General features: G+C 49.0%; 1 protein-coding gene across 2 annotated transcripts in view; it reads left to right on the plus strand.

Moving 5' to 3' along the window:
* LOC309608372 (store-operated calcium entry regulator STIMATE) overlaps positions 1-27,345 on the plus strand; it is a 55,542-nt gene that overhangs the window by 15,288 nt on the left and 12,909 nt on the right. For both annotated transcript variants that reach the window (XM_082348253.1, XM_082348252.1), the window contains exons 2-3: positions 21,430-21,478; positions 23,969-24,064. In XM_082348253.1, coding sequence (XP_082204379.1) covers positions 21,430-21,478; positions 23,969-24,064 — 145 coding nt within the window. The remainder of the gene's footprint in view (positions 1-21,429; positions 21,479-23,968; positions 24,065-27,345) is intronic.

A 27,345-nucleotide genomic window follows, 5' to 3' on the forward strand; every position in this document is an offset into this window, starting at 1 on the left:
AAAATGAACAGAGCCTCATGGGAAAATATCTAAGGTCCAACATGTAATTGGATTTCTAGAAGAGGTGGGAGAAAAAGGGCAGAAAAATATCTTAAGAATAATGGCTGAGGGACTTCCCTGGTGGCGCAGTGGTTAAGAATCCGCCTGCCAATGCAAAGGACACAGGTTCGAGCCCTGGTCCGGGAAGATCCCACATGCCGTGGAGCAACTAAGCCTGTGCACCACAACTACTGAGCCTGCGCTCTAGAGCCCGCGAGCCACAACTACTGAGCCCACGTGCCACAACTACTGAAGCCTGCGCACCTAGAGCCCGAGCTCTGCAACAAGAGAAGCCACCGCAATGAGAAGCCCGTGCACCACAACGAAGAGTAGCCCCCGCTCACTGCAACTAGAAAGAAGCCCGTGCACAGCAACCAAGACCCAACGCAGACAAAAATAATAAATAAATTAAATTAAATTAAATTTAAAAAAAAGAGAGTAATGGCCGAATATTTTCCAAAGCTGATGAAAACTAAACTCACATAGGAATTCCCTGGCAGTCCATTGGTTAAGACTGGGTGCTTTCACTGCTCTGGGCCCAGGTTCGATCCCTGGTCAGGGAACTAAGATCCCACAAGCCACGAGGCACTGCCAAAAAAAAAAACAAAATGTAAACTCAGATCCAGGAAGCTTAACAAACCCCAGGTAGGATAAACACAAAGTAAATCACACTAAGCCACATCATAATCAAATTGTTGAAAAACAGTAATAAGAAGAAAATTGTAAAAAGCAATGAGAGGAAAAAAGACATTATGTAGAGGGAAATAAACATAAGAACTAATACAGACTTTTCATAAAATTATTCAAGCCAGAAGACAATGGAACATCTTTTTTTGTAAATTAATTTATTTATTTTTGGCTGCATTGGGTCTTCGTTGCTGCACGCAGACTTTCTCTAGTTGCGGCAAGCGGGGGCTACTCTTCGTTGCGGTGCACAGGCTTCTCATTGCGGTGGCTTGTCCTTGTTGCGGAGCACGGGCTCCAGGCTTCAGTAGTTGTGGCTCGTGGGCTCTAGAGCTCAGGCTCAGTAGTTGTGGCACACGGGCTTAGTTGCTCTGCGACATGCAGGATCTTCCCAGACCAGGGCTCGAACCCGTGTCCCCTGCATTGGCAGGCGGATTCTTAACCACTGCACCACCAGGGAAGTCCTGGAACAACATATTTAAACACTGAAAGTAAAAACCTGTAAACCTAGGATTCTATATACAGTGAGAAGTATCTTTCATAAATAAAGGCAGGAAAAAAAAAAAAAGGATGATCCTTTTTTACCCAAAGCAAGTGCCTCCAGTCCTTACATACTGCCGTATCAACTCAGCTCCTGGAAGCTTTTACAAGTTTTGTCATCTTTAGTTATAATCTCAAGAGTCAAGTCTGATGGTAGCAAATTACAAAATTGGGGAGAAATTGAGTTGTTTTCTTAACTTTAAGAATAACTTTCACCACATTAACAAAAAGCAGTGCAGCAGTGTGGCTTTGGGCTCCTAGAGGCCACGCTGGGAAATCGTGATCCCAGTGCCTCCTCTTTATTGTCTGCTCCTCCACCCTCCCCTGCGCTGCCGAGGCATGCTGTAAGTGCCAGGCCCTAAGTCCTTCTTGATACCCCTCCAGGGCATCATTTGGGTCCATGATGCCCTTGTCAGTAGACTTCATTGCACTGATAGGATGTCCCCTTGTCTGGGTGAGTGAGAACCTGAATTGAGCTTACAATACCTTTTTGGTTGTTGCAGTAGAATAGGGGAAGGGAAAGCTCTTGTAGGGATGGACAGAAACACTGGTGACAGCATCTAGTGCCTTGTTCTTTTTTCTTGCCTTGGAGGGCTGTTAGCCACCTAGGTCAGCAGAGAGAGTGAGCGTGTCAGCTAAGCTTGAGTTGAAAAGTAAAGCAACAGCTTCAAGTTCCCCCTTGAAAGGTTCACCCATTCCACGTTCAAAAATAAATATTTTTTTAAAATTTAAAAAAAGCAATGTACACACCTTAATTAAAACATACTTTATTGCTGAAAAATGCTAGTCATCATCTGAGCCTTTAGCAAGGAGTTGTCCTCGTGCTGGTGGAGGGTCTTGCCTCTGTTAATGCTGCTGACTGGTCAGGGTGGTGGTTGCTGAAGGCTGGGGTGGCCGTGGCAGTTTCCTAAAACAAGACAGCAGTGACGTTTGCTGCATTGACTGACTCTTTCTTTCACTTGAACACTTAGAGGCCACTGCAGGGTTATTAATTGGCCCAACTTCAATATTGCTGTGTTTCAGGGAACAGGGAGGCCTGAGGAGAGGGAGAGTGATAGGGGAACAACTGGTGGAGCAGTCAGAACATACGGTATTTATGGATTAAGTTCGATCTTATATGCACGCTGCTTGTGGCAACCCAAAACAGTTACAGTAGTAAAACCAAAGGTCACTGATCACAGGTCACCATAACAAATATAGTAATTTTAAAGTCTGAAATATTGAGAGAATTACCAAAATGTGACACCAAAACACAAAGTGAGTAAATGTTGTTGGAAAAATGGCACCGATAGATTTGTTCAATGCAGGGTTGCCACAAACCTCCAATTTGTAAAGAACATAGTATCTCCGAAGCACAGTAGAATGAGGTCTGCCTGTATTCTTATTATTTACCTAGTCTTTAGCAAGCCAGCCTGTTGGCTCACTGCTTGTATTATAACTGGTAGGAAATCGGAGTTTCTACATTCCACACTGGATTGTTGATACAAGATAAATTTCAGACTAATTTGCTGTATAATGAGCCTTTGAGTTGTGTGTGGGAGTCAAATAGGGGCTAATCTTTGAAGTGGAGCCTGCTCATTCTGTGCAGGTGATTTTTTACACATTTTCAGTCTTCTCAAGTTCCTTTTTTGTAAGGAGGCAATTGATCTTCGTTTTCCTCCCTCCTTCAAAGGGGGGCTCATATCTCAATGCTAAGGGAGAGGAAGTGCTCAAGTTCTAGCTTGTGTACAGTATAGAGCTTTGTTCTGTAGAGTGGCTGTATAGAATTTTTGTTCACTGCCCTGAGCACCCAGTAAGTCTCTCCAGAGCCGCCTGCTCTTCCCTTGCCCCTAGAATGTACTCAGGCACAGTCAGCACTGTCCTGATTCTTGTGTCAGATTGTTTGGTCGTTTCCTGAGTGAATGAGTGAGCTCTATGCTTGCCCACCCACATCAGGGGTTCAGCCTCTGGCTCTTCTTGCACAGTGTCAGGTGTGGTAAGATGCTTATTAGCTAAGTCTCCCGCGGATAGCTTGGTTGAGGAGCAAGCCCAAAGGACGCATATTCCCAGCACTATTGCCGGGTTGGAGAGTCTGAGGACAGGTAGGCAGGCCTGACCTGGGCCCTATGCGTCCTTTTTTCCCGAGGTCTCGTGAATTGTGCCAGGACTTTCTGATCAGGAGCTGGCATTGGCAGGCCTGTTTCAAGTGAGAAATAGCAGGACCAAGGCATGCTGATTCTCTGGGGTTCGTTTATGTTCATTCTAGACTTCTAGGAAGGCTGGAACAAAGGCGGACACTATTGTGAAACAATCCCAGAACATCACCCAGCAAGCGCTTCTCCAAAACCCAGCACACTCAGGTGGCTTCTCCTCACTGCCTGTAGGTGTGGTTCGTAGCCCTCAAGGAAAGAGGTGGAGGCTGACTTCCTTTCCACCGGCTCTTCAGCCAAGCTGTCAGCCTAGCCTAGCGGCATCCCTGAGGCCGCTCACTGCACATCCTGCATAATAGGACAAGGGATGCAGAAAAACTTGATGGTGCCTCTCATGACCACCATGGCATGTGGTGGGTGTTTTTCCAGCGCTCTCATGGAAGGTACATTGGAGGGATCCCAGTAGACAGACGAACAGAGAGAGCACTGGGAGTACAGGAATCCTAATTTAACCCAGACCCGCCTTTCCTAGGACAGCCTGGGGCCCAGTCCTGGGGGTTGTGGTTTATTATGTTGTCTCTCCCCCTGTACTGGCGTACACGCTTCTCATTTATCACTCCTTCCTCTCACCCCAGCCACTTGTTCTTCCTAAGTGGAGAAGAGGTGAAAATAGCTGTGAGAGGAACCCAAGGTGCCTGAAGCATCTGACAGACTGCTCTAGATGGGATTCCCACTGCCAGCCAAGGAGGACTTACAGATATTTTAGTTCACAGGGGACTGATGATTTCTTCACTTAAGGTCCCAAGGCTCCCTGGAGTCAGGATATTATTGTAAAGTTCAGGCTTCCTCAGCTGCTCTCTGCTGCCCTGACACCTGATTCCCAGGCTTTGGGACTGAGGAAATGAACTCTGTTGCTTGTCTTCTGCTCAGATTCTGGTTGGTTACACAACGTATATTGTTGAAAAAGAGAAGACTCTGGGTGCCAGCTGCCCTGAGTTGAGAAGCTAGGGAAAAGGTCTTAAATGTAGTTTTATAACTGTGGTATCAAGAGAAGAGCTGCTCTTCTATTAATTTCTCTGCTAAGGGTGCTTATCAGTTCATTTCAGTTAGAAGGTGAAGCCCCAGTACATTCCCAGAGGAAGAGTCTTCTGCTGGGTAAATGTGTGGTACTCTAACAGAGCAGTGCCCCTCACTTGCACGGGCGGTGGGAGCCTCTCTGGTCTGTGAACAGACCTTCCTAACTGTGCCACTTGGTCCTGACAGCCCAGGAGCACAGAGCCTGGAGCAGCAGCTAGTGGGAGGGGGCATAGGGCTGTGGGGATGGTGGAGGGATATTGCACACCCTGGGAGACCGGGGGCTTTCCCCCTCCCCGCTCCAGCTGCTTGGGCTGCCCAAGAGCCTGGGCTGTTCTGTGGGAGGCCGAGTGGTGGCAGGAGCAACCAACCTTGGGCAGCACTTGTCAGAGACCTGTTGTAGCCTCAGCCGGTGTGGCCTCTGCCTGTACCAACGAACTTCAACAGCAAACAGTTTCAGTTTCCACCTGCATTAAGACTTGAATTGATTTTTTAACTGCAAGCCTTGAAATTTTGGATGATGCATGTATTGTAGATATATATGCTATAGCTACCGTCAGTATAGAACAAAGTTTTTGAACTATTTTTCTATCTATACTTAAATTTTCTGAGTGAATTCTCTTTTGGAGGCTGTTCTTTTTTTTTTTTTAATTTTAATTTAATTTTATTTTTAATTTTATTTATTTATTTATTCATTTATGGCTGTGTTGGGTCCTCGCTTCTGTGTGAGGGCTTTCCCCAATTGCGGCAAGCGGGGGCCGCTCTTCATCGCGGTGCGCGGGCCTCTCACTGTCGCGGCCTCTCTTGTTGCGGAGCACAGGCTCCAGACGCGCAGGCTCAGTAATTGTGGCTCACGGGCCTAGTTGCTCCGCGGCATGTGGGATCCTCCCAGACCAGGGCTCAAACCCGTGTCCCCTGCATTGGCAGGCAGATTCTCAACCACTGCACCACCAGGGAAGCCCCTGGAGGTTGTTCTTGACTTTTGTTAATGCTGTCTGGATTGCACATAGAGGTTTGCATTTCAGAAACTTTGCATTTTATACCGAGGGGCCAAGCCCAGTCAGTCCTGATGCTGAGACTTGTTTTGTGGGGAGTGAGGGTCAGCAGTGGCCTGGGTTCTGGTCCTGACTACCACTTGCCACCTGTGAGACTTCAGCAAGTTCCTTCACTGCACTGAGATTCAGTTTCTTCATCTAGAACTTGGGATGATACTATCCTCCCAGGGTGGATGTGAGGAGTGATTGAGTTGGCATAGCTCGAGACTTCAGTATTTTGATGATGACGATGATGATACCATACCTGATGAGGCTTTCTCAGAAACCCTCCTAGAAACTCAGGTGAATTAGCCATTCATGTTGGATTTAGGTAGGAGACAAGGTTGTTTTTCTTCAAAGGTGAGGCAGGGTTTGGTTGGAGACCCTGTTGGGTGTGAACCTGTCCTCGGCCAGTTGCCCTCACACAGCTTCCAAAGTGTTCACAAGGGCTACTGGATGAGGGAGATGGGGGGCCAGGGGGCCCCTTCACCACTGCCAGGGAGTGGCATTGAGAGTATATGACCTGCAGAAGGTCAGAGGGCAAGTGGAGTCATCTTTATGAATGAAACAGTACACTGGGGTTTTCCTCCTAGTAAGATTCTTGGAGCTGAGTGAGCCAGGTAGTGAGTGGCAGCGTTGTGTCCAGTCCTCGGCTTCTGTTTAACTCTTGGTGGGTGAGTGTACAGCTGGACCTCCACCCTCTCCTTCCAGGCTCAAGGTGTGAACACGACGTCCCTATACCCATTGTATATGTTCTGTTCTCTGCTGAGTTTGGACCACCCTGAGCAGCTGGAATCATTTCAGAGGCTTGGGTTACAAGGATGAAAACCCACCCTGCAGTCTGCAGCTCATCACTGAGCAGTGGGGCGAGTGGGTGTCTCCTCTGACTGTTGGAAGCAGCAGTGAGGCAAGTTTCTGCACTGCCTGAGCCAACGATCATCTTCCATGGTGGGACTGGGCCCGGGCTGCAGGTGTTAGCTCTGAGAAACACAGACTCTGGGGCCACTCCTTTTTCTGTTTGATTAGTCATGAGGTTGCAGTGAAGGGCTGTGTAAAGAATTTTTATAGTCAGAGGCCTCTTATCCAACACAGGATTGATTATTGGTTAATTTTTAAAAAGCAGGGAATCTGGGGAATCCTATAAAATATATACATATACGATAAACATTTTATTTGAATCTATGCCTATGAGCATCAGGTGTGAGGGGAGCCCCTGACCTGACTGACAGGAGCATGGTGGCACATCTTGTCCATCAGGGATGACAGATGGCGCAGCAATGATGCTTGCCCCTGGTTGATGTGGACTAAATGGGCTGAAGTGACATATTTCCCGTCTCTAGTGAGTCCTGCCTGCTGGAAGCTTTTCTGGCAGAAGGAAATTTTCTGAATGAGTTAGGTTTGAGGAAGGCTATAAATTAACCTAATGTGCAAAATTGTATTATTGTCATTTTTAAATTATTGTTTTTGGCAACAGCAGCTTTTTTCTCAGTTAATTGTTTTTAGACCTTTTTTTTTTCCTACCACAAAGTAATACATGCTCTTTATAAACAAAGAAAACATTATGGAAATACATAGCATAAAAAGCAGAAGTTCCCTATAATTCCATGTTCTAGAGAGCTACCCATGGTTAACAGTTTATTGTGTGTGCCTTCAAATTTCTGCATGTATATATCATTTTAAAATAAAAATAGGCTCACATGACACATTACTGTTTTGGTGACTTGCTTTTTTCCATGAGCAAGCCAGATAGTGCTTTTTTTTTTTTCGGTGACATGGCATTTTTCCATGTCAGTGCAGATAGATTTACCTCACTTTTTAGAAAACTTTATTGAGGTGTAATTTATATAGCATAAAATTCAGCCATTGCAAGTGTACCATTTCTACCTCACTTTTTTTTTTTTTTTTTAATAGCTACTTTATTTATTTATTTATTTTATTTTTGGCTGTGTTGGGTCTTCGGTTCGTGCGAGGGCTTTCTCTAGTTGCGGCAAGTGGGGACCACTGTTCATCGCGGTGCGGGGACCGCTCTTCATCGCGGTGCGCGGGCCTTTCACTATCGCGGCCCCTCCCGTTGCGGGGCACAGGCTCCAGACGCGCATGCTCAGTAGTTGTGGCTCACGGGCCCAGCTGCTCCGTGGCATGTGGGATCCTCCCAGACCAGGGCTCGAAACCGTGTCCCCTGCATTGGCAGGCAGATTCTCAACCACTGCGCCACCAGGGAAGCCCTCTACCTCACTTTTTAACAGTTGAATTACCTCACTTTTTAACAGTTGAATTACCTCACTTTTTAACAGTTGAATTCCACTGTATGATAACTTACATTTAACCCCTCCCTTATTGATAGACAGGTGTTTTTTTTTTAAGTCTTCCACTCTTACAGACAAAGCTGCGATACACTCTTACACAGACTTTTGGGTATTTGTGTGAGTGTAACAATAAAAGAAAATCCTAGAAGTGGATTTTCTGGGCCACAGTGTGTAAATATTTAAAATCAAAACAGACATTACCAAAATATCTGCTGCAACTTTTTAAGTGATCTGTGGATTGATAGGGAGAAAACCATGCATGTCTCCGTCCACTAGGAGAGCAAATGGAGTTCATAAATGTATTTGGCCAAGGAATCCAGTTAGCAGTGTGGTGGTGACACAGAGCAAGAGCAGATGCAGCAAATCTCTGTGAGTTCCCTAGGCCTAGAGGGTCCCCAGTTGCCCAGGGACACTGGCTCTCAGGGCAGAGTCCTTCTAGGACGGCCCATTCCTGAATCCTTGCGGCTTCCGTCAGTGTTCAAGGAGAATTTACACTACCCATCAAGCCTTCATTAGGAATATTTATAGGTCTGTAGCTCCTCCTGCTTCTGAAGTCACACTGCATCCTGGAGGCCTCTTCATCCACCTCCAGCAGCATCTCTAACATCTCTGCCTCCAGCATCCCTGGTCCCAGGAGGCTCCATTCACTGTGACCATCCTGACGCCAATTTAATGATCCTGGGGACCAGGATCACAGATCCACTTCCACACATTTCCCTAGTGGTTGTACCATTTACTTTTCTGCCTGCAGTTGAAGAGTGCCTGTTTCCTAATATCTTCACCAAATGTTTTAATCTTTGCTAATTGGGGCAAGAATAATTATTAATTTGCATTTTAAAAATTGACCTTATTGAGGTTGCGTATCTTCTTGTGTGTTTATCAGCCATTCATTTCTTTCCATCCAGGAGTTCCCCATGGAACACTCCCACCCCTGCTGAGGTCATCAGCTTTAGCAAATGGCACCGCCACCCTGCTCCCAGGGAAGCTGTGCTTCTAAGGAAGCCCCGTGTTTAGAAGGCTAAGCATATTTATTTGCTAGACAGTTTAGCTTTTTCTCTCGCTTCTCTCTCAGCCTTTGGCCTACCCACGTGTGGGAGGATTAAAGCTGGCTAACTTAGAACCTCGGCTTTATCTGTCCAGAAAGAGTCCTTACAAGAAATATTCATGAGCACTTAAACTGATTACAAACCCAGAGTGTCCGGTTCTTAGATCTAAGGCCAGATATGGTGAGGGAGGCCTTGACAGGACGGTTCACCCTGCCTTGTGGTTAGTTAGGAGGAGGAAAGGTCTGGGGTAATGTCCTCTGGCAGTCTTGCTGGCAGATTACTTTGGGGCCAAAGAGAAAGCTGAGCAATTTTAGTCCTGTTGCAGGACTAATGGTTTGCAAACCAAACTTCTGGGAGAACTCACTGTGCAAATTCATGGAACTTACTGAATTAAAAATAGATACCTGGACGGTAGTCAATAACTATGTCTTAAGTGACAAACTGAAGGAATTCCTTTGTTCAACAAATATTGTGTAGCACCCTGTTAAGAGCCAGGCACCCTCTAGCTGCTAAGAATGTGGGGTAAGCAGAGCAGAAGTTCCTGGTCTTACAGAGCTTCCTTTCTGGTGGGGAGAAAAAAGACAGTGGTCAGGAAAACACAGAAGAATTTCTGAGATGAGAGGCATTAGTGCTGTGAAGAAAATGAGATAGGGAAGTGAAATTGAGGGATGGGGGCAAGGCAGGACGCGCACACCTGGAGCTGAGGTGGTAGGGAGAGACTTCCAAGGAGGTGACCCGGAAACTGGGACAAGAGTGAAAAGAGGGGCCTGCCACTTGGCAAACTGGGAGAAGAGTGTCCCAGACAGAAAGTGCAGCTGCGGCAGGATGGAGCCAGGTGAGTGTGGTGCATAGAGAGAAGGCCGGAGGGGATGAGGGGATGAAGTCAGAGAAGCAGAGAGAACCCGAAGTCACGCAATACCTTGGCCATGAGAAGGAGCCTGCGTTTTATTCTAACTGCTGTAGAAAGGCATGGGAGGGCTTTGTGTTTGTTTGTTGTTTTTAAAATTTTTATGGAGGTGTCATTTACATAAAGTGCACAGCTCTGAAGTATAAAGTTTGCCTTTTGACAGATTTGTGGCCATGGGAGTTTTAAGTGGAGTGGAGGGACACCCTCAGCTGAACTCTGACCCCAGTCCCCCCCCACCCCCACTGCAGGCGCCTGCTCAGCCAGCTTGTGGGACAGCACCACCAACCTGCTCTTCCCCCTGGATCGGAGTGTGATGACAGGGTCTCATTCCGTGGTGTTTCTTGAATCGGTGACATGTCAGTTCAAATTTTTTCCTCACTCTGATTGTAGAAGAAATTCTGCAGCGTCCCCGAGTTGATTTCATGGTGCATCTCCCTTCTTCAGCTAAGAGCAGCGTGAGGTGTCTTGACAAGAACCAGCCCTTTTCCCCAGTGACCTTCTGAGCCTTCCGAGTTGGTCTTGAGCCCTCTGTCCTGTCAGTCCCTCGGTGTTTCCTGAGCATGTCCTGTGTTCGCTGCCTGCTGTGGTGAGGCGGGAGGCCCGGCCCTGCCTGCCTGTGGGCCATGCCAGCCTGAGCTGTGCCCTGCCGCTCTGCCCAGGGTGTCCCTGTCACCACTCTTCAGTGCTCACCTTTCAGAGCACCAGCATCTGGAGAGTTCTTCCAGTGGCCAACCCTTGGGGCTGATGGAGGCTGACGGACCAGGGAACAGAGAGCACAGCCTGCTATAGCTTCGTTCTGGTCCCACATGGGAAGTGCAGGCCAGAAGATTTGGAACCAGAAGTACAGTGATATAACAACTAATGATCTTGGTTGTATTCAGATGGTGACATTTTAGATAATTTCACTTTCTTTGGTTTCCAAACTTACCACAATGATTTATAATCTATAAGAAAAAAGAAAGACTTTAGGGAGGCTCTGGATGCACAAATTATAATCAGATGAGTGCTTTCTTGCTGTCTGCAGCTGGGCTTTGCACCTGAGGATGCACTGTTCCTCTAACAGTAGTACCTCTGCTCCTTCTTGCTGTGATGTGCACAGTACTTGCTAAGTATAAAGCACAGTTTTAAATACTCTAAATATATTGTCTTGCTAATGCTGCAGTGAGACGGGTGCTGTAATCTCTCCCACTTTATAGAGAGGCAGATAGAGGCCCAGAAAGGTTAACAACTTTCCCTGGCCCCATGTAAGTTGCTGATGTGAGGTTTTGAGCCCAGAGCTTTGCACACTGAGTGCTAAGGTGTCACCTCCTCTGTCCTGTGACGAAGCCCAGTGTGCTCTGCTCCATTTGTTCGGTCAGTGCCTGCTTCCTTCTAAAAGGTGCTGAGCTGGGTGCGGAGGGTGTAAACACAAATAAGTTAAGGAGGTGTCTGCCTCCTTAACTAAGTGTCTGGCGGGAGAAACAGATCCTTAGTATTGCACGTGAAGTGTTAATCCAGGGGTGTGCATAGGAGACTTTGAGGAGCCAGAGGGAGGGAGGAGGCTTAGCCCAGTTGCAAAGGAGGCATGTCTTAGAGTTGTCTGAACTTAATCTAAGAGTTTTCCAGGAGAAGAAATGTGGAGGCCCTCCCAAGCCAAAGGGACAATGTGAGTGACAGCTAAGTTGGGAGATGCCAGACCATGGGTACCTTGTTTGCCAACTTGAAAAGTCAAACTTGTGTTCCCTGAGGGATGGGAGGTGGGGTAGACTCTGGAGGCTTCTAAGCAAGGTGTGGCATCTCAGCTCACTCCAGCTGCAGTGTGGAGGTGTTTAAGGGAAGAGAAGCAGAGTCGGGAGGACATGTTGCGGGGAGGAGGTGGGCCCTGACCTCAAGGAGCCTCCTGGGCCCTCTTTGCCCTTGCGGTCCAGCCCTACAAGAACCAGCGTTGTCCTGGATTAGGCTTCCTCAGGTTGGCTGGTGGGGGTGGGGTGGGGGGAGGATGTGTGCGCTGGAATCAGGTAGATGTAGATGCACATGCGGGTTGTACCACTTTTGGCCTTTGGCAGATCCTCTGACCTTATGTGTAAAACAAGGATGATACCTTTCGCGGTTGTTGTGACGATGAGAAGTAACGATGTAAAACCCTGGACTGAATGCCTGATGAAGGGTGGTGGTGAGGCAGCCACACCACTCGCCTGCTACAGCTGCTTTTGTCCCGACATTGACCCTATGACTAGACAGCTGAGGACACTTAGACCCGGAAGAGTTAAGTGACTGGCTTAAAATAATAAAACTTTTGATAAAGCAGGGACTAGATTGCAAACTACCCCCAGCTGGACTGCCTTTAGTCCCTTGTCACAAGGATCACGTGGCTTTTCACTTCTTGAAAAGCAGCCCAGTCTGGGTGTACAACTACCCTAGGCTAGAACTTGGTCACACAGCCGCACCCAGCTGCAGAGGAGGCCGAGGACACAGTCTGCAAGCTACCGAAGGGACTTCCTTAGTAAGAAAGAGAGGGGCCAGTGGGTTTGGGGGGCAACCAGCAGGCTACCTCAGTGTCTTCCTGGAACTTTCTCCCTGCCCTGAAGACACTGAGTACCTCTGGGGTTTTCACACCACTAGGGAGCATTAAGGAGGCTTGGATATTGGGATGATCATTTATAATTTAGGGAAAGTGCAGAAACACTTCTGGGTTCTTCCTAGATTGCTGGTTCCATCAGTGAGGGTGGATTTACTCACCCCCAGGAGTTTCTGTCCTTTGGGATTGGGGTCCTGGGAACACAGAGCCAGCAAGCTGTGGTTTGAGGTCACTGGCCCAGCCAGTACCAGTTACAGAAAGAGGCCTGTCTCAGGTGGCTGGGATTTCACCCCAGCTCCACTACTAAGTACCTGGTGATCCTGGACAAATCAGCTCTTCCCTCCCACTTTCCTCACCCTTTACACCGAGGAGGTTGGCCCCTCAAGGACCCTTCTGGCTCTGACTCAGATTCCAAACTGCCTAGTTTATGAACTGATCCCCAGCTGGCACGGGTGGGGGCTGCTTGCCATTTGCCCCGGTAAACAGTCTGTTACCCTCGACAGGAAGCCTCTGTTGCATGAGCCACTGAACCGTGGTACAGCTTGAGAAATGAGGCCATCAGAGTGTCGTCCTGGTCAGCAGCCTGTCACTGGGCAGAAGGCTCTAAAACTCTGGGTTTTTTTCTGGCTATAGGTCATTGGAAGGAGAGGGTTTGCCCCCAGGGCTGAACAAGAAAGCATGAGCTCATAGTCTCTGGAGCTCCCCCACCCCAGGGGGTGGAAACCTGCTCACTTCCCGAGGCCTGAGATCTCACACAGGGACTGGTGAAGAGCCTGTGACTCATTTCCATAGACTGTGATGTGGCACCATCCAGGGTGTCTTCTGTTGTATCACTTTGTGAAATGCCAGATGCTAAAGTGGCTGCTGTGTGGTCTGTGATCACCTTCTAGCGTCAAGATTACACTTTAGCAGTAAGAATGTGAATGTTCCACACGTTTCATATTGTAATTGAATTGCCTTGGTGGATTTTCATGGCAAAGAGAAGCTGTCTGCCAAGAAGCCTACCCGGGTTCATGAGCCCCTTCCTGTACTGTATCCGCAGCAGGGGTGATTTTACACCCTCATCATGCTGGTTTGGGAAGTGCCGTCAGATGAAGAGGGGCTCAAAGGACTGCTACCTCCTGGTAACCACGTCTTATGAAGCCCAGTTTACCCCGTTGTTATTCAGGCTTGAGCCCTGCTTTCTCTTCACCAGACAGTCAGGAGCCTCTTACTGCCCCTTACATGCGTCTAACTCTGCTTCTCTCAGGGTGCGCCTGGCACGGACATGGCTCTCTTAAATTGTGTGGTTTAATTTCTAAACAGTTGTGCTTTTTATGACTCGGTTTCTAAGTAGGACTGCAGCTGCTTTGAGGAAATTATTTCCCTTCCAATTCCTGTGATTTGACTTGCAGTGCCACCTCTTATGTCTTCTTCCTTGTGATATAAAAGGAAAGACCCCTGTATAAAATCCCAGCTCTCTTCCTCCACTCAGCAAGTCCCTGGGGCATCAACTGGGCGAGGCTCCGAGGAGGACAGGGAAGTGGATTGCCAGGAACCTGCCCTCTAGGTGCTGACTCAGAGAGGTGTGTGCAGAACCAAGTGATGAGGTTGCCGGTGTGAAACAGGTAGAATCTGATCACCCATACCGCCTTCCTGTTGTGTGGCACCAAAACCACAAAACTTCTGGAAGAGTGAGCGCTATGCCCTGGTACCCTCAGGGGAGGCTGTGAGCCGAGGCCCAGAGCAGGTGGGCAGAGAGGAGAGCAGGTGGGAGTCTTGCCAACCTCACTTGAGCTGCTTCCTGGGCGCCCACGTGCCTTGATGAGTGCACTCTACAGCCATGCTGAGGCTGTGTTTCAGTGATCACATTGTCAAAGCAAAAAGTTTCATTAATACACGGTGCTGGCAGGGATGTGGGGAAAGGGCACTTGTATGGGTTGCTGCAGCCTCTTTGGAGGGCAGTGTGACAAAGTCAGCTGCACATAAGCTTTGATGCAACAAGTCTTCCACTAGGAATTTACCCACACAGGCAGAGATGGCACATGGCAGGGACATTCGCTGCAGTGGTGCTTGTAGAATGACTCAGAGATGACATTACCATGCCACGGGCTACCACATAGCCTCTAATCCAACAGGTAGAGTCACGTGTACAGTAGGTGAAGCTCCAGGGGGTTTTCAAGGAGAGCAGGAAGGGTCCGACTCTGTGAAGTCTGCGACCATCTGTCTGTCTCTTTAAAAAGACATCTGTCCATCTTTATACTCGCCTGGCACATCTTTGGAAGGACACACAAGATCCAGGTGACAGTGGTTGGCCTTGAGAAGGGAAACAGAGGGACTGGGATTTCAGATGGAAGGGAGTGTTCTGAATTCTGAATTGTTTTGTTTTTTTTTAAGAAAAAGTAAAGGGGGGCTTCCTTGGTGGCGCAGTGGTTAAGAATCCACCTGCCAATGTAGGGGACATGGGTTCGAGCCCTGGTCCAGGAAGATCCCACATGCCGTGGAGCAACTAAGCCCGTGTGCCACAACTACTGAGCCTGCACTCTACAGCCCACGTACCACAACTGCTGAGCCTACGTGCCGCAACTGCTGAAGCCCAGGCGCCTAGAGCCCGTGCTCCACAGCAAGAGAAGCCACCACAATGAGAAGCCTGTGCACCGCAACAAAGAGTAGCCCCCGCTCACCACAACTGGAGAAAGCCCTTGCACAGCAACCAAGACCCAACACAGCCAAAAATAAATAAATTAAATTAACTAAATAAAAAAGAAGAGAAAAAGTAAAGGGAATTACCTGGTGGTCCAGTGGTTAGGACTCTGTGCTTTCACTGCTGAGGGCCCGGGGTTCAATCCCTGGTCAGGGAGATCCCGTAAGCAATGCGGGCACGGCCAAGAAAACAAAAACAAAAAAAACAGTAAAAGTAAAAAAAATTGCCTAATTAGTTTTTTAGGGACGCCATAACAAATAATCACAAACTTCTTGGCTTAACAAAAGAAATTTATTCTCTCACAGTCCTGGAAGCCCAAAGTCCAGAATCAAGGTGTCAGTGGGGCCATACCCCCTCCACTGGCTCTAGGGGGGAGTATCCTTGCCTCTTCTACTTCTGGTGGCTTCAGAGGTTCCTAGGCTCCTGTCTTCACAAGGCCTTCTTCTTCTCCGCTCTTCTCTCTCATAAGGGTACTTGTAATTAGACTTAGGGACCCCCCACCCCCCGTTAATCGAGGATTATCTCTTCTCAAGACCTTTAACTCAATTACATCTGCAAAGACCCTTTTTCCAAGTAAGGTCACATTCACAGGTATTGAGGATGAAGATTTGGACGTACCTTTTTGAGGACCACTCTTCAGTTGCCAGTCACACTTGGAGTGGGGGGAACTTAGCTGTATGTTGCTTACAGTAGACCCACGTTAAATATAAAGTTGAAAGAAAGGAGATTGAAAAAGATGTACCCTACAAGTTCTAACCAAAATAATGTACTCTCTGGATTTTATACACTCTCCGTATATTTACCTCTTCCAAAAGATGTATTTTAATTCAAAAATGAGTTAGATTGGAAAAGAAGGGAGCTGTGTTTCAGGCAAGTTAAATGATGTGCAGTGTAATTACACTGAAAGTTCCTTGAGGGCAGGGACTGTGTTTGTGTTATGCATTTTAGTATCCCCAGCACAGAGTAAGTGCTGGCTGTGGGTGGGATGGGGAGGGGAATGGGTGGGCAGGTGGGTGGGTAAGGCGACTGGGAAGAGTGGGGGCAGGGAAGCCTGTGAAGAGGCAGTCTCATTAGCATGGGAAAGCAGTCATGAGGACCTGGACTAGTTCAGTGGTAGAAATGGGGAAAGGGACACATCCAGAAGACTCCTCAATTGAAGAGTTGTTGGGGGAGATTGACAGAGTCAGGGGAGGAGAATATGGAGGCCCCAGAGGTGAGGAGACTTCCATTCTATGCAGAAACGGGGAAGCCAGGCAGGACTGGCAGGGTGGGCAGGAGACACGACTCTGCGGGACCAGGCTGCACTTGGAGGGTCACTGGGGGTCAGGGCTGGGGGAAGAGGCTGATGAACCCTTGGCATAGAAACTCTCAGAGGGGGGGCTTCTCCCCAAGGGTCAAGCAGAGGAAGGAGGGCCTGTGGAGGGAGGAGAGAGCCATTGGGAGGTAGAAGGGAGCCACAGAGGAACACTCAGAACATGGGGGGATTCCTAGAACCCTTCTAGAACCCTGAGCTGCCTGCAGGCGCAAGAGGGAGGCTGGTGTGGAGAGGTCAGGTTGCAGCTGGCAGACCCTAGGTCACACGCTTCTCAGAGATCAGGACAGGATGGGGTGGCTGAGCCCCAGGACTGGGAAGAGTGGACACAAAGGGGAGGAGAGGGAAGACGGTCCAGGACAGGGCCTGCAGGGTGTGGTTTGCTTTCCTGAGCACGTGTTCTGTGCCAGCTGCTTCCACCTGTTTTCTCTTGTTTAATTTTGAGGTCAACCTGCTAGATCATAGAGGCCCCCCTCCTTTTTTTCTTTTTACATAAAGTCACATAGTAGCAGAGGACTCACAGCACGTCTCTCTGGCTATTGGCCACTACTGCTTTTCTGGCGATGGGGCCCCACGCCTGTCTCTGGGATGTGTGTGCATGAAGGCAGACAACCTGCTGGGAGCCCCCCCGAGGGCTGCGCGCCCCAACGGCCCCCTTGTCTGTCCCCCATTCTCTACCCCACCCACCCACCCCTTCTTTGTCCCACGAGGGCCTCTCTTAGGCGCTGCTCCATCAACCTTGGGTTCCAGCTCCAGTGTCGCGGAGTGTCAGGAGCCTGACCTACCCTTGAGGTGTGCCTGCTTCCCCTCCACTAGCCCTCCGGCCTCAGGGGACGTTGGTGGATACGTTAGAAAGGATGGATTGCCCTTTGCTTTGCCCTCTTGCGCCGTCTGAGTTCTCTCCACCCTGTGGAAGCACCAGGAATTGAGAAAAGATCGGTTGTCCGAGGGCTGAGCCTGAATCACTCTCTGGAGCTTCCGAGGGAGCAGTGCCACAGCCCCGTGGGGAACAGGCCTGTTTGGGAACAGTTACCTGGCTTGTCGTCCATCAGGGACCCGGAGGCAGCTCCTCATCTCTTACCTGCAGAGAAGTCTTGTGTCTCCCCAGTTTCCCACCTCTCACCACCACCAAACCAGAACCAGAAGTGCAGTGGAACAGTGTAAGTTCCCAGCTCTGGAGTCGTCCTGCACTGTTCTCTTCCTCTCACACCGCCCCCCCATCCACCCTGTCAGCAAGTCCTGTCAGCTTAGTGTTGAAGATACAGCCAGGATCCCACCTCCTGTCGTCCTCTCCTGCTGCTAGCTGGCTAAGCCACCACTGCCTCGCGGTGGGTTCTCATACTGGTCTCCCTGAAGGCTGCTCGGCACAGCAGCAGAGGTGAGCCTATTCGACTGTAGGTCACAGCCGTCCTGCCCTGCAGCTGCCCCCTCGTCACTGCAGGCAAAGGGGAGCCTTTGCTCCCTGGGCCACAAGGCCTGGGAGGCCTGACCTCATGTCCCATACTCCCGCCTATCCCTGGCCTCTGCCTGACGGCTATTCCGCAGACACGGGTGATTCTCACTGACTGATGCTCACCTTCCGGGCCTCCTCATCTGTCCCTGCAAACCCACTTCCCAGGCCCCTGCGCTCCTTTCCTACTTTCCTGTCCCTTGTTGCTACCTGACATGCTCTGTGTTTACTCCTCTCTCCCCCCTTGAATGTAAGGAAGGTGGGGGTTTTGTCTATTTCGTCTCCTGCCGAACTGGCCCCATAGCACAGCAGGCCCCTCAATAACACATGGCTGGGTGAACGGGATCTTCTGTTCTTTTCCAAATTAGATCTAGAGTAGCTTTCTTAATGCTTCTTCCTTTAATTAAAAAAAAGAAAAAATAGATTTTTGACTCATATAGTCTAGGGAAAGGGGGTAGGACATGGAGAGGGAGAAGGCAGGAGCCACACGTCTGATCTTCAGAAGAATCTGAATCCACTGAGTCCCGTGTACGGCGCTCCCGCGCATGGACAGCCTGCACACACCCTTCCTCTCCCTTTCCTGAACCAGAGCCCAGCTGTGAGTCACATCACTTCTCCCCATGTCCCACTTTGCTGCATTAATACAAGTCTGACACAGGCTTGTCTTTTTTTTTTGAAATAAAAACAATATGAACATGGAAGAATGTTTAAACCATTCAGAATGATATAAAAAGTCTATGGGTCCCCTGACCCATAATTCCTTTCATCAAAGGACGCCTTTGTTAACAGTCACTTACATATCCTAGGGAAAAAACCCCTGCGTAATACCACCATAAATATGTATTCTTTAAAAATGGGTCTGAACAGAATCATGGTAGGCATGTTATTCTGCAGTTTGTTAATATAATTTGGAAGTCTTCCCATATTAATCCATGCAGATCTACCTTGTTTCTAGTAACTGCATGGTGTTGCCTCGTACTGTGATGTATATACCCGACCCCACATTGATGGTTTCTTCCTGGGTTCTTGTTATGACAGTATTACAGTGAAGACCTATATACATCTTGGCATGTGCTGCAGTAAGACCTGTGCAACACGTACCTGGCAGTGCACTGCAGGTGAAGGGGTGTGGGTTTTAACAGTTTTGATAGATATTGCCGGATTGCCCTCTGAATGCTCGCACTGGTTCATTCTTCTAGAGTGTGTTTTCTTCCCAACTTTTTATTACAAAAAATGTTAGACCTAAAAAAAAGTCTAAATAAATTTAATGAATACACAAATGTCCTTCATCTAGGTTTATCAATTACTGTGTTGCCACATGTATTGGTGTGCTAAGGCTGCCATAACAAAGTGTAGAATGGGTGTATTAAACAACAGAAATTTATTTCCTCACAGTTCTGGAGGCTGCAAGTCCCAGGTCAAGGTGTCAGCAGGTTTGGTTTCTCCTGAGGCCTCTCTCCTTGGCTTGCAGGTGGCTCTCTTCTCACTGTGTCCTCACATGGTCACCCCTCAGTCTATGTGTGTGTCCTAATCTCCTTTTTTTATAAGGACACCAGTCATGGTGGATTAGGGCCCACCCATGGACCTTGTTTTACTTTTATTACCTCTTTAAGACCCTGTCTGCAAGTAGTCACATTCTGCGGTCCTGGGGGTTAGGACTTCTTCATGTGAATTAGGGGGGTGGGAGGAGGAATACAATTTGGCCCATAACACCATATTTGCTTCTCTTATTGTATATTATATTAATATAATTATAAATATATATAATTACTTATATTTGTTGTAGTTATCCTTTATAATTATAGTGTAATTATTTATAATTACATTATAAGTTATACCATTTATAATATATTTATTATATATAATTATCATAAATAATGTAGAATTTTCCCCCTAAACCACTTGAAAGTAAATTGTACCCATTCTGGTACTTTAGCATGTATCTCCTAAGAATGAGGACATTCTTCTTGGGTTATGTTTTGGTGTCCTTTATTTTATGCTGATGGGGACAGACTCCCCTGAGGGGAAGAACACGTGAGCAGGAGGTGCTCTGGCCCTGCCTGTGGGCTTTCCCTCCAGATGGCTTGTCCTGGCCCAGCTCCCTCCGCATCTCCTTCCTGAGCCCCCAGCCCCTCAGACCAGAGGATGCTTGCAGAACCTCTGGGCCTCCCTCAACTCCAGACTCTTTGGCCTTGTTGATGTTTTGGATCTGTCATGTGTCAATGGGATGAGAGCCCTCCTCACAATTTCACCTGCTTTTTGGTCTCTCTGTCAAAATGTCTCTAAACACCAGACATTTCATTTCTGTGCATAGACAGTCCTTGCTTTGCAAACCAGGGGCTGCCTGTATTTATTTAGAGAAGTGGGGCTTATTGATTGGGCACCCGTTTCTCTCTCCCTGCCTTCCTCTTCCTGCATCCTCATTGCAGCTTGGGGCTCTGCCAGAAGTCTGTTCTTGCCTGCTACTGTCGTGTCTGTTTCTTCCTCGGTACTTTTGTGTGGGAGAACATCACACATGCGGCACTTGCATTGTTTGTTTTAGTAGATAGAGTCGTTGTGGAAATAAGTCTGCCTAGGGCTTCAGTGGAGGACAAGACACTTAGAACTTTTTTGTTTCCTTCAGTGTAAATGGTTATGTCTCAGACCCACCCGAGGTGAAGATGTCAGTCTGGGGAGCCCTTTGCCATTCGACATGGTCAGGCTGTTGCTGAATGAGCGTCCCGCCTCCACTGTCCTGTGCTGGGAGTGCCACTGCCTGGTGCTGGGACACAACCAGCGTCCTTGCTCAGTCCTCTCCACCCCCAGAAACCCACCATCTACACAATTCAGAGCCGCTTTTCTGCCATTCCCACCGTTTCTTTGCCTCTGCTTAGGTCTCTTCCCTGGCTTTTCCTTCCCAGCAGGATTCATTCCAGACTCCTTGGCCTGACACTCAGGACGCTGCTCAACCTGTCTCCCTTGTTACCTGCTATATTAAAGCCAAATCAAATTATGCCACACACACTCTGTCACGTCATGTCCTTGTACCTGTCAGCTCATGGTGTGTGCTCTGTCCAGAACGGCTGTTCTCTCCCCTCCCTGGTCCGTTTGCTAGCCTCGTCCCCAGTCCCCAGGACTGGGCTTGGCCACCTTCCTGACTGGTGCCCTTCCTCCAGGCAGGCAGGCGGGCTCCCGCCTTCACTCTGCCTCAGACTTATTTGTTCTCGAGCACTCGCCACCCTTGTGGGTACGTGTCTGCCCTCCTCTACAGCTGCCTCTGCCTTTGTCTCCACAGCGCCTGGCTTGGAGCAGGTACTCTGTGAACGTTTGGGTGGGTGGGCAGATGGATGGATTTGTCGTTGGATCCTGAACTTAGAAGTAGCTACATTCCCCTTTGCGGTTTCCAGTCCCTGTCTGAGAGACCCTTGTCACAAAGAAGAAAATACAATTTTCCACATGCTGTGAGGAGCCATTCTTCCTAAGTAGACAGTTCAGAAGAGTCTCTACTGGTCCGTAGCAACAGGGCCTCTGAGACCTTCATGGCTTCTTGCACATCATCCCATGTTAAAGAGCAAGTACCCTGACTCAGTGGTTTAAACACTGAGTGTGCTGAGAACCCCCAGCTTGTTAAATGCACTTCGCTTCCTTATCACTGTAGAAAGGTACTGAATATCTGTCTTTTCTTTCAGTCAAACGCTTCAGAGAACCAAAGCATGAAAGACGTCCTTGGAGGATATGGTGCGTATTTAAATATTAACTCATTCCTAGAATGCTTTTGACTATTTGGGTTTTTTTGGGGGGGCGGGGCATGGAATGTGAGCAATTATACATAACATAAAGTGTTGAAATCCATTAGTCCAGTTAATCATCAGGAACTGTGTATAATATGAAAGCACTTCTGTTTCTCCAGATAACTGTTGAGCCCACTATAGGGCTAGTGACAGCCAGATGGTGGCGATTCTGTCATAACTGCTGTCTAGTTTTAGGAGGTGGAAGCTGATACAGATGTATCAGTCCATGCTGCAGGCTTTGTTAGTTATGTCTGCCTGTTGTTGGACTATGTTAAATCTTTGGACTCTCTATGCGTAAGCAAAAAAATAATCTAAATTTGGAGATAAGTCAGATGTACCATGTAAATGCCCCTCTCCCCAAAACTAGTCTTTCTTAGTCCCAGGATGACCTTGTGGCAGCAGTTTTTCCGTCATAGAAATGGTGGTTAAAGGTTCAGACATAGCTTCCAAAGACAAAACTCAAAAAAAATAAATCACTTAGAAGGAGACAGCCAGCTCCTCAGGACAACATAATGCCCTCAAGAAGCCATCTTTCAGGGGCTTCCCTGGTGGCGCAGTGGTTGAGAATCTGCCTGCTAATGGAGGGGACACGGGTTCGAGCCCTGGTCTGGGAAGATCCCACATGCCGCGGAGCAACTAGGCCCGTGAGCCACAACTACTGAGCCTGCGCGTCAGGAGCCTGTGCTCCGCAACAAGAGAGGCCGCGATAGTGAGAGGCCCGCGCACCGCGATGAAGAGTGGCCCCCACTTGCCACAACTAGAGAAAGCCCTCACACAGAAACGAAGACCCAGCACAGCCAAAAATAAATAAATTAATTAATTAATTTTTAAAAAAAAAAAGGAAATCAGGCTTTAAAAAAAAAAAGAAGAAGGGCTTTCCTGGTGGCGCAGTGGTTGAGAATCTGCCTGCCAATGCAGGGGACACGGGTTCGAGCCCTGGTCTGGGAAGATCCCACATGCTGCGGAGCAACTGGGCCCGTGAGCCACAACTACTGAGCCTGCGCGTCTGGAGCCTGTGCTCCGCAACAAGAGAGGCCGCGAGAATGAGAGGCCCGCGCACCGCGATGAAGAGTGACCCCCGCTTGCCACAACTAGAGAAAGCCCTCGCACAGAAACGAAGACCCAACACGCCATAAATAAATAATTCTTTAAAAAAAAAAAAAAAAAAAAAAAAGAAGCCGTCTTCCTTGTACCTGTCCTAACAATAGCTACTTTCCCTCCAGAGGAAACTTCCGATAAATCTCTGTGATAAAGGCCCCTTAATAAAATTATAAGCATATTCTTGATTGATCTTCAGTGCATTATTTCTCAGTGTTGATAATTCGTTTTTATTTTCCACCAGTCGGTTTCTCTCAAGTCTGGGTATCTAGCTTGGGTGGGGGACCTGGGGGAATGTGGAGTTGGGTTTTACACACAATCCCCTTTGGCAGCTCCTACTTTGCCATGATTTTAGGAAATGATTTTCAAGCCTCAGTTGCAGGGTTGGTCTGGATAATCTCTAAGGTCTGTTCCAGCCCTGAGACCCATGCCTGTGTGCCCCTTTATCACCCCCGTCAGTGGCCTGGCCCAATTCTGAATGCCCAGCCTGGGAGGCCAAGAGAGGCGACCATAATCCAAAGGTTCCTCGACCACGGACTGTGAGTGGTCCCCAGGTGTTCACGGCCGAGGAGAAACTGAGGGCCCACGTTATCTCCACAGTGCTCCTGCCACCTGTCCCAAAGACTACCAACTTTGTTTTTTCTTTTCTGAAACTCCTGTCCTCTAGTCCAAGGGTTGGCAAGCTGTAGCCCGCAGGCCCAATCTGACTGCTGTCTGTCTCCATAAATAAAGTGTCAGTGGGTCGCTAGTGACCGGCTGCTCTTACAGTGCAGCAGCAGAGTGCGTAGTTGCTGCAGAGGACGATGGCCCGCAGCCTAAAATATCTACTCTCAGACCCTTTACAGAAAAGTTTGTCTGCCCCAGACGAGCCCGTTGTTTAAGCGGCAACAGCTGAAGGTTGTTTAGGGTTCCAGAGGCAGTGCTGGATGAGTGCAAGTCTCGTTAAGCTTGCACATCATTCAGCTTGTGTGTGAAGTCGGTTGGGAGCTCTTTAAAGTAGAGGCACCTCGGACCCCATCCAGAGCTGTGTTCAGGCATTTTGTTTTGAAGTAACAAAAATGAAAAAGTGAAAACACATTTTAAACGTGTTTCGTGTGTTTAAATCTGTGTTATTAATCAGTGGCCTTTCAGGGATGCAGTGTTATGGTTTTGAAAGGGGGCTGAAACGCCAAGCCTGAGTTAGTCCCAGTGTCCCAGGAAGAGGTGACTAGTAACTGGAAGTTTGGGGTCTCCCCAGTGGCTTTTTTCTTTTTTTCCTGTTGCAGACTTATCATTTTCCCCAAATTGGTTATTACCTTCCTGTCAGAGTGATAACAAGTGCTCATTCTATTTTGTACAGGTTTTTAGACACTTCCAAACAAGCCATAGGAATGCTGTTCATCCACTTTGCAAATGTATACCTAGCAGATCTCACTGAAGAGGACCCTTGCTCACTGTAAGTGGCCCATATTTGAGTGCAAACATCACCTGCCCCTCCATGCCTTGCTTTCTGCTGCCAGTCATGTTCCCTCTAGCTTGGGGAGGGGGCAACTCCCCTTCGTCTCTGTGCTCATCTGAGAGATTGCTGTGTGCGTGCTGGGTGTTAGGGTTTTGCCCAGTGACAGTTGCCCTGTGCTCTGGCTTTCTGCTAGTCAACCTAAGTTCTGTCCCTTGGCCTTCTAGTGCCCTTGTGTCTCCCAGTTTCCAAGCAGCCCCTGGCCGAGCAGCATAATGCCCCGAAGGAGTGTCTGTGCTGGAGCAGTACACATAGGGGCTTCTCTGTGGTGTCAGCCATTCAGGGTCAAAGCCATTGTTGACCATTCGTTGACCATCATTGACCTCTTTGACCTGAAGACCATGGGTGGTTCTGCCTTGTCAGTGCAGGCAGTGTGCCTTCCACACAGCCCCCAGAGCTGTCTGCCTAAAACCCCAGTTGGGCCATGATACCTGTCCTCCTTGCTGACAGCACCCGAACAGTGCCACTCTTAGCAGATGGAGTAGAAGAGGGTGCTCCCCTTCCCTGTCCTGGCTCCATCTGCTTCCTTCCTCGCTCAAACTTAGTGCTCCAGCCATGCTGGGCTGCTCCTGGTGGCCCTCAACCCCACCAGCTGTCTCCTGCTTCTCTGCCTTTGCTCGCACTGCCCTCTGCCTGGAATGCCCCCCAGCCCTGCCATGCCTCTGAGGGAGAGTAGGGTGGAGGGCTGGTGAGTCCCTTGCCAAGAGGTTCAGTGTATATTTAAGACCATTTGGACTGGAAGATTCCTTTAAGCTTCTCTTGTTTGGTGACTGTGTAGTTTTGAGATTTAGTTCAGGTCCCGATTCAGAAGGAGGTTGTAAAGTCTTCCCTCCCCAGGGTTTTTTACCCTAAGACCTGGATAGGTTGTAATCTGTTAGGGTGTAGTCCCACAGCAGGGGACTGGAAGGGCGATCCTCCCATAGGGGAGTTGGTTAGGAAAGGGCCTTGTCCTTCTAACCCTTGAGCCCAGCAGCAAGCTTGCGTCATCCTCTGGCGGATTGTCTTGGTTGGCCGGGATATGCTGAGAGCCAGCTGCTCACCCTGGAGGCACTGGGGTGAGGAACCCTGTCTCCTGGTGTCGCCTTGGTCACTGGTGGACTTTGACAAACTGAATCACAGCTGGGATGGAGAGGGGACTGCTGACAGATCTCGAGTGCTTAGCCAGAGGAGAAAAGGCCCAAAATGGAGTTAGGTGTGGTGAAAAGAGCCCTTGAATGGGAGGCCAATCAGCGAGAAGGCAGCTCAACTTCCCTGAGCCTCTGTTTCCTCATCCAGATCCCCAGGATCACCATGAAGGTTTCATGAGATGATGAGTACATGCAACGTTGGAAGTCATAGAGGCACTTGCCAATGAAGATGTTAATAGCTCAATCAGAGGATATTGTCATTAAAACATAGGAAAGACATGTGAGCTCCAGCAGTCAGTTGAACAGCTGTTGGGGGGAGACTAGGCAGGCAGAGCAGGCCTTGCCCCACAGAGTGGAGAGGTCCTGGCCTGTGGAAGAGCAAGTGCTGCAGCAGGATCCATTCCAGCCCCATCATCCGTGAATAGCCCTGTGACTCTTTACAAATGGGGGAAAGGTTGGGCTGGACCTGCGGCATCTTGGTACTCTACAGACCTAGAAGGGAAGCCAGTCAGTTCAGGGAGAGGAGAAATGTACGAACAGAGGAGGGTGAACAACTTCCTGTGGCTGCAGGGGTGCCCCGTGCTGGGGATACTGCTCTGGGTGGGAGTTTGGCTTTTGTGACATCCGAGGAGCTCTGATTCTAACGGCACATTTGTGTAGCACTTAATACGTGGCAGGCACTGTTCACGTACGTTGACTCGTTTGATCCTCATAACAGCCCTGCAATATAGATACTTGGATTATCCTCATTTACAGTTAGAGAACTGAGGCACAGAGAGATTTATATAACTTAATTGAGTTCACACAGCTCAAGAGTGATGGAGCGGGGATTTGAACTGAGCCAGTCTGGCTCCGGGACCCACAGGATACCCTGTTGGCTGCCAGTCTCACCTGTGTTGAGTACAGAGTCTAGAGCTTTCTGTCTTTATTCCCAAGGCCTGGCACACAGTAGGCTTGAATCAATGTTTGGTTAGGGGTGAATGAACTAATGCCTGCATGTTTATCAGTTTCTCTTGATATTTTCAGGATGGGTCCCAGATGTCAGAACCACTTGAAACCAATGCAGTTTAAGCATCTGAGAGCAGCTTTAGCCTAGGGCCAGAGCTCAGCTGTGAACTTGGAGAAACTGCCTGGGAAGCAGTCGCTATGCCTTCTCTGGTCTGTGGTCTGAGAGTGACCCCTTGTGATTTTAAAGAGGAAGGGCAGGCAGGAAGAACAGGCCGTCCCCTCCCTCTGGTTTTCTCACCACTCCAGGGCACTGGCAGCCGCCCCCTTCCCCCCTCAGCACATGCTCCCTAGGTTTCAGAGTGCTGTGCATGTCACTGAGGCCGCTGAGGCTGGGCCTAGGGGTTGGGGCCATGGGCCTGCATAAAATGTCTCAAGCCTGAGCAACTCAGCAGTGCCGCAGTTGGTCTGTGGTATCCGGAGCTTCCCTAGGGGGGTTTCCTAGCCATGTGGCATCTGGAGGGCGAGCACCTGACCCCGTGACTGCTTGTCTCCTGCTTTGTCTGGAGAGCTGCAGCCTGTGTTCAGGGCCCTCGAGGGAAGGCCAGTGAGCCAGGGGCCTTTCCTTGGTGAGGGAAGGGGTGTGTGTCGGACAGATGGAAACAGACCCCACAAGAACGAGAGGTCAGGGTGGGCATGCTCTACTGACCCTCCTCTCCTTCCTCCATCATCTTGCCTTTTCCATGGGAGGTTAAGCTCTCTCTTTAGAAATATTTACTTGTGCTTGCTTCCATGGCAGGCTCTGAAGCACAGGGATGAGCAAGGGCCACGTGGCCCTGCCCTCTTTGGTCTAGGAAACCCCGGGGCCATTTCCTGAACTCTGCTGCAGCAGCACTGTCTCGGGGCCTTGCGAGGGCTGGGCCTCCAGGGAGTGAACAGTTATGGCACAAATTATTTTTATCGATTAAGTTCTGTTTTCCTACCGGCCTCCTTGGCTGCTTCCAGGCACTCTGTCCCAGTCTTCGTTTGGCAGGAACACTTGAGGGCTTTCGAGTTTCTTGGTCGCTCCTCCACCCACTTTGAGCAGTGCAGTGTCCCGGGGCGTGAGGCCTTCCTGGGCTCCCGGAGGTGAGCCCTGCAGCCTCTTGC

The sequence above is a fragment of the Balaenoptera borealis genome, assembly GCF_965194805.1.
Source record: "Balaenoptera borealis genome assembly, chromosome: 12".
In the NCBI taxonomy this organism is placed as follows: domain Eukaryota; kingdom Metazoa; phylum Chordata; class Mammalia; order Artiodactyla; family Balaenopteridae; genus Balaenoptera; species Balaenoptera borealis.